At 42.2% G+C, this 12,653-nt stretch overlaps 1 protein-coding gene across 1 annotated transcript in view; it reads right to left on the bottom strand.

Annotated features, from left to right (window-relative positions):
• The window catches only part of LOC138748024 (microtubule-actin cross-linking factor 1-like), a 162,870-nt gene extending 153,213 nt beyond the window's left edge, over positions 1–9,657 (bottom strand). Inside the window, exons 1-4 of the mRNA XM_069907724.1 lie at positions 9,019–9,657; positions 5,516–5,744; positions 4,967–5,283; positions 3,945–4,112 (exon numbers count right to left, since the gene is read on the bottom strand). Coding sequence (XP_069763825.1) covers positions 3,945–4,112; positions 4,967–5,283; positions 5,516–5,744; positions 9,019–9,075 — 771 coding nt within the window. The 5' untranslated portion in view covers positions 9,076–9,657. The remainder of the gene's footprint in view (positions 1–3,944; positions 4,113–4,966; positions 5,284–5,515; positions 5,745–9,018) is intronic.
• Between the last annotated feature and the right edge of the window lie 2,996 nt (positions 9,658–12,653).

The following is a 12,653-nucleotide window of genomic DNA, read 5'->3' as shown; positions in this document are numbered from 1 at the left end:
GGGAAGAGTGGTTAAAGTGTGTGGCAGGTGGGGAACAGTGAGGAACATTGGAAAACATTTGTGGAACATCTCGGGAACAGCTGGTAGATAGGGCGCACTGAACATTAAAGAATGGAGAGAAAAGATGGGAACAGCAGGGAAAACTGCAGAACAGTGGAGAACAGCGGGGAACTGAGGGGAATAATGGGGTGCAGAGGGGAGCAGAGTGGAATAAGGGGGAACAGATAGGAACACTGCATAACAGTGAAGAACAGAGGGGTGCTGTGGGGAACAGAGCAGAATAGTGGGAAGCAGTGGGGAACAGTTGGAAACAGATGGCGAACAATTGAGAATGGGGTAACAAAGGGAAACAATTCGGGAACAGCTGGAGAACAGTGGGGAACATTTTAGAAATGTGGGTATCTGTGGAGATCTGAGAGGAACCGTGGGGAACAGTTGAAAACAGATTGCGAAATAATGGGGAAGAGAGGGGATCAATGGTGAACACTGGGGATCAGCGGGTATCAGGCAAGAGCAGTGGGGATCAGATGGTGAACCGTGGAGAACGTGGGGAACAGTGGTCAAAAGAGTGGACAATAGTGGGGAATAGTGGGAAACCCTTGGGGACAATTGGGGAAAAGTGGAGAATAGTGGGCAACAAATGGCAACATTGAGGAACAGAGGGAACAGATGGGCATCTAGGAAAACTGCAGATATGTGGTGAACAAAGTGGAATAGTGGGGAGCAGTGGGGAATAGATTGCGAAGTGTGGAGAGCGGGGGAACAGTGGAGAAAAGTTTGGAGCAGTGGGGCACAAAGTGGAACAGTGGGGAATGCGGCGAACGGTGGTCAAAATTGTGTAAAAGGTGGGGAACAGAGAGAAACTGTGGGGAACAGTCGGGAACAGTGTGGGATCACCTGGTTAAAATTGGGGAACATTGAAGAACTGTGGAAAAGTGTTTGGTGCAATCGCGTACAGAGTGGAACAGATGGCGAACTGTGGAGAATGGGGGAACAGTGGGGAAAAGTGGGAAACAGATTTGGAAATGGGGGAAAGAGTGGGTATCCATGGTTACAGTGGGGTGAATGTATAATAGTGATGAACGGTGTCAGGTACTGTCACACCAGGCTCAAAGTTTGAAGAAGGTTTAACAGTGATGATCTGTTTAATATACTGTTACACCAGGTTCACTGTGCGGAGAAGGTTTAACAGTGATGAAGTTTGTCACATCCAGTTACACCTGGTTCACAGTGGGGAGAAGGTTCACCAGGGATGAACTGTATCACATACTACTTCACCAGGTTCATAGTGGGGAGAAGGTTTAACAGTGATGAACCGTTTCAGATACTGTTACACCAGGTTCACTGTGCGGAGAATGTTTGACAGTGATTAATTGTGTCAGATATCGTTACACCAGGCTCACAGAAGGCGTAGGTTTAACAGTGATGAACTGATTCAGATACTGTTACCCGAGATTCACTGTGGCTAGAAGGTTTAACATTCATGAACTGTGTAAGGTACTGTGACAACAGGATAAAGTGGGGAGAAAGTTTAACAGTGCTGAACTGTGTCAGATACTTTGACACCAGTTTCACAGTGCAGAGAAAGTTTAACAGTGATGAACTGTGTCAGATACTGTGACTCTAGGTACACATTCGGGAGAATGTTTAACAGTGGTAAACTGTGTCAGACACAGTGACCTCAGTTTCACAGTGCGGAGAAGGTTTAACAGTGCTGAACTTAGTCAGATACTGTTACACTAGGTTTACACTGGGTTGAATGTATAATAGTGATGAACGGTGTCAGATACTGTTACACCAGTCTCACAGTTTGGAGAAGGTTTAACAGTGATTAACTGTTTAATATACTGTTACACCTGGTTCACTGTCGGGAGAATTTTTACCAGTGATGAACTTTCTCACAACACGTTCCACCAGGTTTACAGTGGGGAGAAGGTTCCGCAGTGATTAGCTGTATCACATACTCTTTCACCAGGTTAATAGTGGCGTGAAGGTTTAACAGTGATGAACCTTTTCAGATACTGTTACACCAGGTTCACAGTGCGAAGAATGTTTAACAGTGATTAACTGTGTCAGATATTGTTACACCAGGCTCAGAATAGGCGTAGGTTTAACAGTGATGAACTGAGTCAGATACTGTTACACGAGATTCACTGTGGCAAGAAGGTTTAACATTGATGAACTATGTAAATTATTGCGACCCCAGGATAAAGTGGGGTGAAAGTTTAACAGTGATGAACTGTGTCACTTAATGTTGCACCAGGTTCACAGTGGGGAGAAGGTTTAACAGTAATGAACTATTTCAGATACTGTTACACAAAGTTCATGGTGCAGATCAGGTTTAACAGTGATGAACTGAACTGTGTCAGGTACTGTTACACTATGTTCACAGTGGGGAGAATGATTAACAGTGATGAGCTGTGTCAGATACTATTACACCAGGTTCTCTGTGCGGAGAAGGATAAACAGTGATTAACTGTGTCAGATACTGTTACACGAGATTCATTGTGGGGAGAAAGTTTAATAGTGATGAACTGCGTAAGGTTCTGTGACCTCTGGATAAAGTGCGGAGAATGTTTAACAGGGATGAACTGTGTCAGATCTTTTACGCCAGGTTCACAGTTGGGAGACAGTTTAACAGTGATGAACTGTGTCAGATACTGTTACAGCAAGTTCACAGTGGGGAGAAGGATTAACAGTGATGGGCTGCGTCGGATAGTATTACACTAGGATCTCTGTGCGGAGAATGTTTAACAGTGATGAACTTTTCAGATAATGGGACCCCAGTTTCACCGTGGGGAGAAGGTTTAACAGTAATGAACTACTTCAGATACTATTACACAAGGTTCACGATGCGAAGAGTGTTTAACAGTGATGAACTGTGTCAGTTACTGTTACACCAGGTTCACTATCCAGCGTTGTCTCCGCTCCATCCTCAACATACATTGGAGCGCTTTCATCCCTAACGTCGAAGTACTCGAGATGGCAGAGGTCGACAGCATCGAGTCCACGCTGCTGAAAATCCAGCTGCGCTGGATGGGTCACGTCTCCAGAATGGAGGACCATCGCCTTCCCAAGATCGTGTTATATGGCGAGCTCTCCACTGGCCTCCGTGACAGAGGTGCACCAAAGAAAAGGTACAAGGACTGCCTAAAGAAATCTCTTGGTGCCTGCCACATTGACCACCGCCAGTGGGCTGATAACGCCTCAAACCGTGCATCTTGGCGCCTCACAGTTTGGCGGGCAGCAACCTCCTTTGAAGAAGACCGCAGAGCCCACCTCACTGACAAAAGGCAAAGGGGGAAAAACCCAACACCCAACCCCAACCAACCAATTTTCCCCTGCAACCGCTGCAACCGTGTCTGCCTGTCCCGCATCGGACTTGTCAGCCACGAACGAGCCTGCAGCTGACGTGGACTTTTTACCCCCTCCATAAATCTTCGTCCGCGAAGCCAAGCCAAAGAAAAGAAGCACAGAATATCTCTGCACCTGATGATCCCATTAATGATTTTCTGACTTGTTTTGCTCTGCTGTTATAATCTTGGAGGTCGTCCAAAATTCTGCCACCATATCCTTAGTCACCAGGCCCCCATTAAACATGGATACAGGCAACATAAGGTCTGAGGAAACCCATACTGAAAATAGACACACAATGAGAGCAGAACTGTTTGGCTTCTTTGTAACAGTTTCCAATCTCGCCCCCACCATCTGGAAGCAAATTGGCTGTTGGCTCTTCATCAGGCTCCCATTAAAACCTCATCAAGGTGGAATGGATGGAGCTCAGCTTCCTATTTCAGGTGCCAAACTTACAAACCTCCCATGTGGCTTTAGCCACTGTTATAGGATGTGGACTTTAACATTATTTCAAAGCATTCATCTTTCTACTCCTAAATTAGAATAAGCAACATTACACAGTGATTTATGAAATAACAACTTTAATTTACCATGATATTTTCAAGTTCTTGCTGCAAGATTTCTGGATTAGAGATGTCCTCCAGCTGAACCATTTTTCTTTCTCTTTCTACGCTCTCTTGGCTCAAATACAGCTCATCTGCCTTCTCTTGCCATTGTTGAAATAACTTTGTGCCAAGACGGGATCCAAGTTCAATGCACTATAGAGTGAAAGAAATGAATGAGTATGTGGATTTTTAAAATGTACGATTTTGTGATACTATCAAATATCGAGTGTCTAATCGATCCAAATGGGTCAAGTGATACATTACTGGTCCATTACTTATGCCAACTATCATTTTTTTGTTCCCAGCATCGTTTTTTGAGGGTCACAGACAAAAAGGCAATGTTCACACCTCACCAAAGGTGAAATGCCTTTTACCCTGCCGTACTGTTCCATGTTCTTTTTATGTCAATAATTATTTTAATTACTATTTTGAGTTTGCTTTAAAAAAATATGATGATCAGGAATATATCAGAAGCATTGAAAACCTTCACAAATTTAGTGTGTCAGTGAAGATTTGACAGAAATCTTTTTTGGGCTGGACATGTTTCAGCTGAACACTGCATTTCTGTTATGACATTCAAGCATCACCCTTGGGTTTAGGAGATACTGAACCAGTGATGTGACCTTTGTGGAATGGACACATTACACCTTGTTCAGTGACAAATGCACATGGAAGTCCTGTTTGGAAAATCTTCACCAGTTATGATCTGTTTGACATTTGATTTTATTAAAAGGAAATGAGATCACGATTTATTTTCTGCAATGGTCTCTGTCCAACTTGAGTGAGTTCGGCCACCAAGAGAGCTCCACAATACTGGAAAGATTTGATTATTGTTCCTGTTCTTTATGGGTATTATTGATCATAGCTGCAAACCTTTTCCAGAGCCACTCTTATAAGACTAAAACTTACACAAGTTGCTCAGTCTATCAAAATGCTCTCAAGTTACTGATCTTAAATAAAATTGGAGTTTAAATGTTTAGTCTAAAAAAAATGGAAATATGTCATACTTCTGATCGAAGTGTGTTGAAACGAGCATCGTCGCTTTCAACCGTCTCCTTTACACGTTGGCTTATGGCATCAGGATCAATTTGGATCTTGTAGCTTTCAATTGCGTTCCTGATTTCAAAGTGAAAGGCAGCATCGAAGACACTTTTCCAAGATCGTCTGAGGTGTCTTAGATCCCCTTTGTGAAATTGAAGATCTTTGAAGAGGAATTGCTGCTTCTTAAGTTTGAATGTCAATGACTTGGAGTCAAATTCCCCAGCTTTTATCTTTGCTAGTTCCTTCTCTAAATGAATCATGAATGTTTCGAATTCATCGTGATCTGTTTCAAGGAATATAATGGTCAAATATTTAAATGTTTTAAAGCATTCAAAATGATCAAAAAATACCAGATTATATAGACTTTGACACATTGACAGGATCCTGTAATAATTACAAGTTGGGGTTATTCCAAACCACATGTAGCTTTCTGTTGTCTTACTTAGAATTCTTTTCAACTCTCAGTAAATAGTATTTTATAGTAATCTGGAAAATAAATGAATATTTTCTCTCACCTTTTCGGAACTTCTGCAATTCTATATGCAGATCCACAATCACGTTTAACTGAGAATCTGCACTTGATAAAGCGGATTCATACTCCTCTATCAAGACATTCAATTTCTCCTGCAGTACATCTTCCTCTTCTCGCAAAGGGTCCTGGACATTTTGATCCAGGAAGGTCTGAGCTGCCTCTTTGACCAAAACCAACTCTTGCTCTTTCCAGGACAACTTTTGGCAATGTTCCTAGAAAATAAACAAGCCTAGGTTCATTTTTATTGCTCCAAGTTGTCTTGGGGGAGGTAAGGCTTCTATTTATTGCATTTGCAATTGAAATAAAATATTCAGGTTTCCCAATTTATTAAAAATCAGTGTACCAAAACACTTTCAATACACACAGGAAACGTATTTCAAGTCCAGAAACCTAAATGGTTTTATCCTTTCGGAGGTTTAATCAACTACCTTGATCAAAAATTCTTTGCTTGTGTCAAAGGATGAATCCCTTCCCCGTCAATTCTGCTGAAACGTTTTAAACGATTCAACAATGTCTTCAGCCTCCCATCCATCACTGAAGTGAACTGCTATTGCACCAGCCATTCATTTTTAGGTATACTTTTTCTCTTCTTCCCCTTCAGATTTCAGTGACTTCCAATCAATTTTATAGTTTTATTCTTGTTCTCTTCTACCGACCGCTGCCAACATGTTCTGTCTCCGTGTTACCTGGGAGGCTTCTTAAATAACTTGGAGATGCAAGATTCAAATAACAGAAGGTAGTTTACTTACTGATGCCTTCCTCCATCTCAGGAAACTGTTCACACTCACATTCATATACATACGCCCCACAGTAGTGCACGACAGTTACGACTATGAGAAGGGTGTATTCCTAGGAAGTTACAAAAGAGTTCACATGATCCTGACGAGATAACACACCCTTTATACTGTTGTAAATGTCATGCACCACTGTGAGTATGAACATTTCCTGGAATGGTGGAAGGCATCAACAAGTAAAATCTCTTCTGCTATTTGAATCTTACATCTCTAAGTTATTTAAGGAGCCTCCCACACAGAGGCATAACAGTGACTTTATTGTATTTATCTTTACCATTTTGTTCAACATCCTTTGGTATTTACAAGACTTTATTCAAGTAGCCTTATTCCAAAACAAAACAGGCTGTCAAGCACACACAGGGCAATAATTTGCATACATTTTAAGCAATGTTTACTAAAAGAAGATAACACCAATTGGCAAATGTTTAAAGATCTTTGCTCTTTTTTAACTATGAAAATCTGACTTGAACACTGCATATTATGGAATGACAAACATGAAAATCCATCCCCATTTTAGTGAAAACATTCTGGGTAGTTATCACTTTCACATTAGTGCTTCAAGATGCAGGTATCCCTGCCAGGGCCCAAACTGATTAGTTCTGCCTCACTGCCGGCAATGTCATCATGGACCACCTTCTTGAATAGCTGTCATGCTACTTGTCAAGCTCCTTCTACAAAGTTTCAAGTTTGGGAGTTCTGAATTTAGCCCCTGAGATGGAGAACGAATGGCAATATCTTTCCTAGTTAGAAGGGAGAGGAGTGTGGAGGGGAATCAGCAGGTAGTAGTGTTCCTACGGACTTACCGCACATCCTTCTCCATGTCAGATGGCACCTCTTTGGACATATTGTTGGAGTCGAGTAGATGTCGTTCACTCCGTTGATAGGATACAGGACCACCTCAGTGGAGAGAATGAATGGAGGGCCAATCAAGCCAACTGCTTTGCTCTGCTGTTGAGGTCCCTGGGCCCTTTGGGAATTGTGCTCATCCAGTCAAGTGCAGAGCAATGGTTTGCCACCTACTGCTTGACAGGTAGCCTCTGATCTGCTTTGGTTATCACAGTACTCAAAGTGGCTGGTCCATGTTAGGACCAGAGTGAGAAGGAGACCTGGAGTCATGTGACAAAACCCAATTGAAATACCATTATGCAGGTTATTGGTGAACAATGCCACTTTATGACACAGTGTGTGGGCCACACTTTCCATTGGGCAGCTGATTCAATAAAGTATGGCTTTGTCCTGCTTTTGGTAGATGGACCAAATATCTGAAGAATTTGCCACTTTGTCAGAAGGATGTCAGTGGATCAACTGTGACAAGAGGTGCAAAAAAATCTAGACTGAACTTCTCCAGTACTTCGAATGTGATGGAGTCTGGTCCTATTTGTCTGCTGCACTTGGTATTCCTCAGTAGATCAAATGCGGTGAAAGTGATTTCTGTGATGGTGTCGGAAGAAACTGATGGAACATGCTAGAAAGTGTCTTAACCCCAATGTTGTTATTCAGAAGCTGAGGCCTACCTCCACTGAGAATGAGGAGACCCTTGGTCCCTCTTTTCCTGTTTACTGTTCATGACCCAGCCAGAAGGACGACAGAACTCAAATTTCATCTGCGGTTAATTCTGTCTTTGGAATGTTATTTTTTTCTCTGCATTGCGTGCCCACTGTCCAGTGTTGCAAGATTATCAGTCTGGCACCTCATGTGTCCCTGTATGTGCATCTGCATTCCCTATTAAACCATGGTGATGATTTGGCTTGGTTGTAATGGGAGCACTAACGGGAGTAATGGGAGCATTTGATAAAATCAAATGGGTAAGTAACACTTTCCTGCTGCAAATGTTAAAGGCCCATCGTACCTTTTCGCCACTGTGATTCCAGCTGTCAATTTATTCTGAATCTATCCCATTTGGCACAATGGTGCTACCACACACCACAATTGAGGGAGCCCCTGGAGTAACATGGGATGGATCTTTCTGCTCCTGCTGTCACCAACAGATGCCTCAACAACAGGTAAATTGTGGTAGTGAGGGGGTGTAACCTTACTCACTCTCTTTTCCAAACCAATCACCTGATCTACACAAAGATCTGGCTTGGTTGAGTGGACGAACAGTGACGTTGCTATGCCACAATTCATTCCAGTGGTGTATGCTTTCTCATCCCTTTTTGGTTCTGAATAGCTTGCATGGCCAATTCAATGGGTTATAAAGAGTTAATCACATGAGTGGGTGCCTGGAGTTATCAAAATAGGAGAGGAGGTTCTTCCCTTTACAACATCAATATCCTCATTATATAAGAAAACAGCATTACTGAGGTGAAGAGTTTTTGTTAAGAAGCTGCCATGGTGAGATTGTTAGTGCAGGGCCTCTGTGACCATCGTCAATCACTGCCCCTTCACTAGTGAGTTAATCATATTCCCATCATCTCTCATCACGTGCGTGACTGGGCCAGAGCAAAGAACAGAAAGTAGGGCTGAGTTAGAAAGAGGATCTGATCGATCTTTGAATAGGATTTGGAGAAGACTGTCAAAATTCAATTCAACATTATTTGTAAATTATGTTAGTCATTATTTAAGTTAAATTAAGTCAGTAGCCTTTCATCAAATCTGCACTGATCAGAGGTTCTGATGAAAAGTCCAATCCAAAATATTTTTACAATTGTTCGAACATCCACTTATCCAAAACAACTGGAAGTGTTCATACCTTCAGGCCTTGCTGGTGGTCATTCAGTCTTTCGCCCATCTCAGCAAATGACCACATCACATCGTCCTCTTCTTCCAGCTTGAAACCATCACCTAAAGCATAGATTTCATCTTCGGTGATATGAACTCCATAGTGACCCTCGACTGCCAACTATTTCAAAAGATCACCTACTTTCTTCTGATGTTTTTGTAGGTTCTCTTCTGTTGTTGCCTACAAATTGCAAAATCCTGTAAGTTTGAAGACATGTTGAACTTTTCCTGGCAGCAATTCCGTATTCCCTCATCTATTTGCAAACCCTTGGGATTGAGGAGGATGCGAAACCACTTGAATTTAAGATTCCTGTTTATAAACAGTGGCCATTCCACACCATTTCATATAAATATTCATATGGGCAACACATCTTGCCCAGTCTTGGATCAATAAGAAAAGGATGGAAAATACTAAAGACCAGCCTCATATACACTGACAGGCCCACCGACTCTCTTTAACCGAACACACATGGGCATCGACGGAATTCTGCTTCGTCATTTCCCTGCTGATGTCTCCCTAACACAGCCTCCCTTTCTCAGGCCCCTTCGTCTATTCCCTCCCCTTTCACTTCACTCTCCCTCCGCTTAGCTCCTTCCTTACCATCATAAAAAGCTGTCTTCCCACTTGCCCAAAATTCTTCTAGTGCAAAGCCACTCTCACCACCCTCTTCAGGTTTGCTCCCACATTGCCAATCACTCTTACAATGACTCCACTCCTCAAGCTGTCTTGTTCCCAAAGTCTGTGGCCTACCCTATAATGAGAGTGTCTCCCAGAAAATGTTGGGAAAATCTTCAGTCACATATATCCATATGACAACTGGCAGCATGGAAACAGGCCATAATGGCCCTTTGTGTCTGTGGCGGTTCTCTTCAACACCTCCACTAGTTTCCCCCTTCCTATTCTCTGCCCATAACCTTCCAACCCCCTCATATCCATGTACACATCAAACCTTTTCTTAAATGACAGAAAGGACCCTGCTGCATCTCCTCTGGAAGATTATTCCATTCTGCCACCACTCTCTGAGATTTCTAACATTTCTCCTAAAGTTTTGCCCCCTTACCCTCAACTTGTGCCCTCTTGTTCCAACCTCCCCTGCCCTTAGGGGAAAGAGTCTACTTATGTCTAGTCTATCTATTCCCTTCATAATTTTAAATACCTCTATCAAATCCCCTCTCAACTGTCTACGTTCCAATGATTAAAATCCCTGTCTCCTTAATCATTCTCTACACTCTAGATGTTGTAAGCCAGGCAACATTTTTGTAAATCTTCTCTGCACCTTCTCCACCTTATCTATTTCCTTTCTATAATTTGGAGACCAGGACTGAACACAATACTCCAAATCTGGCCTCACCAATGCCTTAAACAGTCACATCACTTCGCAGATACTATACACTATGCTATGTTTTATGAAGGCCAGCATACCATATGCCTTCTTAACTACCCTTTCTACATGGGAATCCACCTTCAAGGAACTCTGTACCATAACTCCAAGATCCCTCTGTTTCTCTGCATTCCTCAATGCTCTTTCCTTAACATCGAGGGTACAGAGAATGATTAAGGAGACTGGGACTTTATTCATTAGAATGTAGACGGTTGAAAGGGGATTTGGTAGAAGCATTTACAATTATGAATGGAATAGACATTTTGGTTATTTTTTTCCAAAATGCAGCACCTCACACTTGTCTACATTAAATTCCATCTGCCACATTTCAGCCCAGTTTTTCAAACAAACCAAATCCTTCTGTAATCCAAGAAAACCTTCCTCACTATCCACCATCCACCTATTTTCATATTGTCTGCATATATGCTTACCCAGTTAACCATCCCCTCATCCAAATCATTAATATAAATGAAAAACAACAGGGGACCTAGCACTGATCCCTGAGGCACACCGCTTGGCACAGGCTTCTGTTAGAAATAGAAGTACCTTAACAGAAATTGCTTGAGACAAAAATTGAGAACAAAGAACATTTATTTTACAACAATGCAAAGTTGCGTGCTTCCCCTTACCCTGAGAATACACACATACACTGGGGCTTACCCAACTATTATACAGTGAATTTCAGTGTAGGAATACCCTCCCCCTGGATGGGTTTGGCATTAGGCAATCCTTCCTCCCTACGTGCAGTTTCTGTGAACTTGGAGGACCAGGGGGTATCCTGTCAGTGTCTCATCATGTTATTACCCTCATTGTCCTTATTCACAACCTTGCCCTTGTCCCCATTCACACCTTTCCGACTCTCAGAGCTACAGTCTATTCATATGCAGAGTTTGCTAATCCTGACTAGGGTTTACTAATTTAATATGCATAACTTGATAAATCTGTGTAAGGCTTACTAATTATATATGTAGAACTTGGTACTTCTGTCTAGGGCTAGGAGACCCTTATCTCATCCAGACTACCTCAACTTCCTACATTCTATTATTCCTTGCCTCTCCTTATCTTATTCATATGGTGGGCTCACTGATCCTGTCGAAAAGACTAGAAGATTCTTATCTTACATAGGCTGACTCTGCTTCCTGCATTCTAATTTCCATGCTTAGCCTGTTCATACTGGTTTAATCCATCACTCCATGTGTCTGTACTAGTTTCACCATCTTTCATATTTTCATGTCAAGTTTACTAATCTTTCACACTTCCATGCTGACCGACAGTTGTCCATCATGACTCTCTGGTGTCTATCTTCCTGCCACCTCTTAACCCATCTCTTTTTAATCCCTAGTGACTGAACCTTCCTTACTAACCTTATCAAAAGCCTTACTAAAATCCAAATAGATCACGTCAACCGCCCTACCATCATCCACTTTTCTTGTTACCTCTTCAAAAAACTCAACAAGATTCATCAAACATGACTTTCCCTTCACAAATCTGGGCTGGGTGTCCCTGATCCATCCCTGCCTATCCAGATATTTGTACATACTATCCATAACTTTCCCTATCACCGGTCAAACTTACTGGAAGGTAGTTACTTGGCCTGCACCTTGTGCCATTGTATAATCAATGGAACTGCATTTGCAAACCTCCAATCATGAAGCACCACACCCTTCTCCAGTGATCATTTAAAATCACTGTCAGAGCCCCCACTATTTACTCCCTGACCTCCCTGAACATCCTGGGAAAAATCCCATCAGGACCAGGAGCTCCAAAACCCTCTTCTAACTAATCTCTATCTTTTCCATAACTAAGCCATTTGCCTCACTTATTTCACATAGTCCAATGTCCCTTTCCCTCCTGAATACAGACTGGGAAAAAAAAAATCATTCAATATCTCCCCCATCTCATACAGTTCCTCACATAGTCCACTGTTCCCATTTTTCAGTGGACCTACTCTATCCTTAACCCTCCTTTTACTACTCAAGTACCTTTAAAAACCCTCACCATTCACTTTCACCTTATTAGCCATGGACACCTCATACCTTCTTTTTCCCTTTCTAATTTCCCTCTTAAGGTTCTTTCTTCAATCTAAGTAAGGATCATGCATTTCATCAACCTTTTGTTTCTTATATTTAGCATAGGCCTCCCTCATATCCCCAACCAACTTCCTAATTCATGCTAGATGGAAAGAAAATTGATGCATCCTGCTGCCAATTAGAAATCCACAAAA

This window comes from Narcine bancroftii, chromosome 13 (genome assembly GCF_036971445.1).
Source record: "Narcine bancroftii isolate sNarBan1 chromosome 13, sNarBan1.hap1, whole genome shotgun sequence".
In the NCBI taxonomy this organism is placed as follows: domain Eukaryota; kingdom Metazoa; phylum Chordata; class Chondrichthyes; order Torpediniformes; family Narcinidae; genus Narcine; species Narcine bancroftii.
Note: the sequence above shows the minus strand (reverse complement) of the source record. Positions and strands in the feature narration are given on the sequence as shown.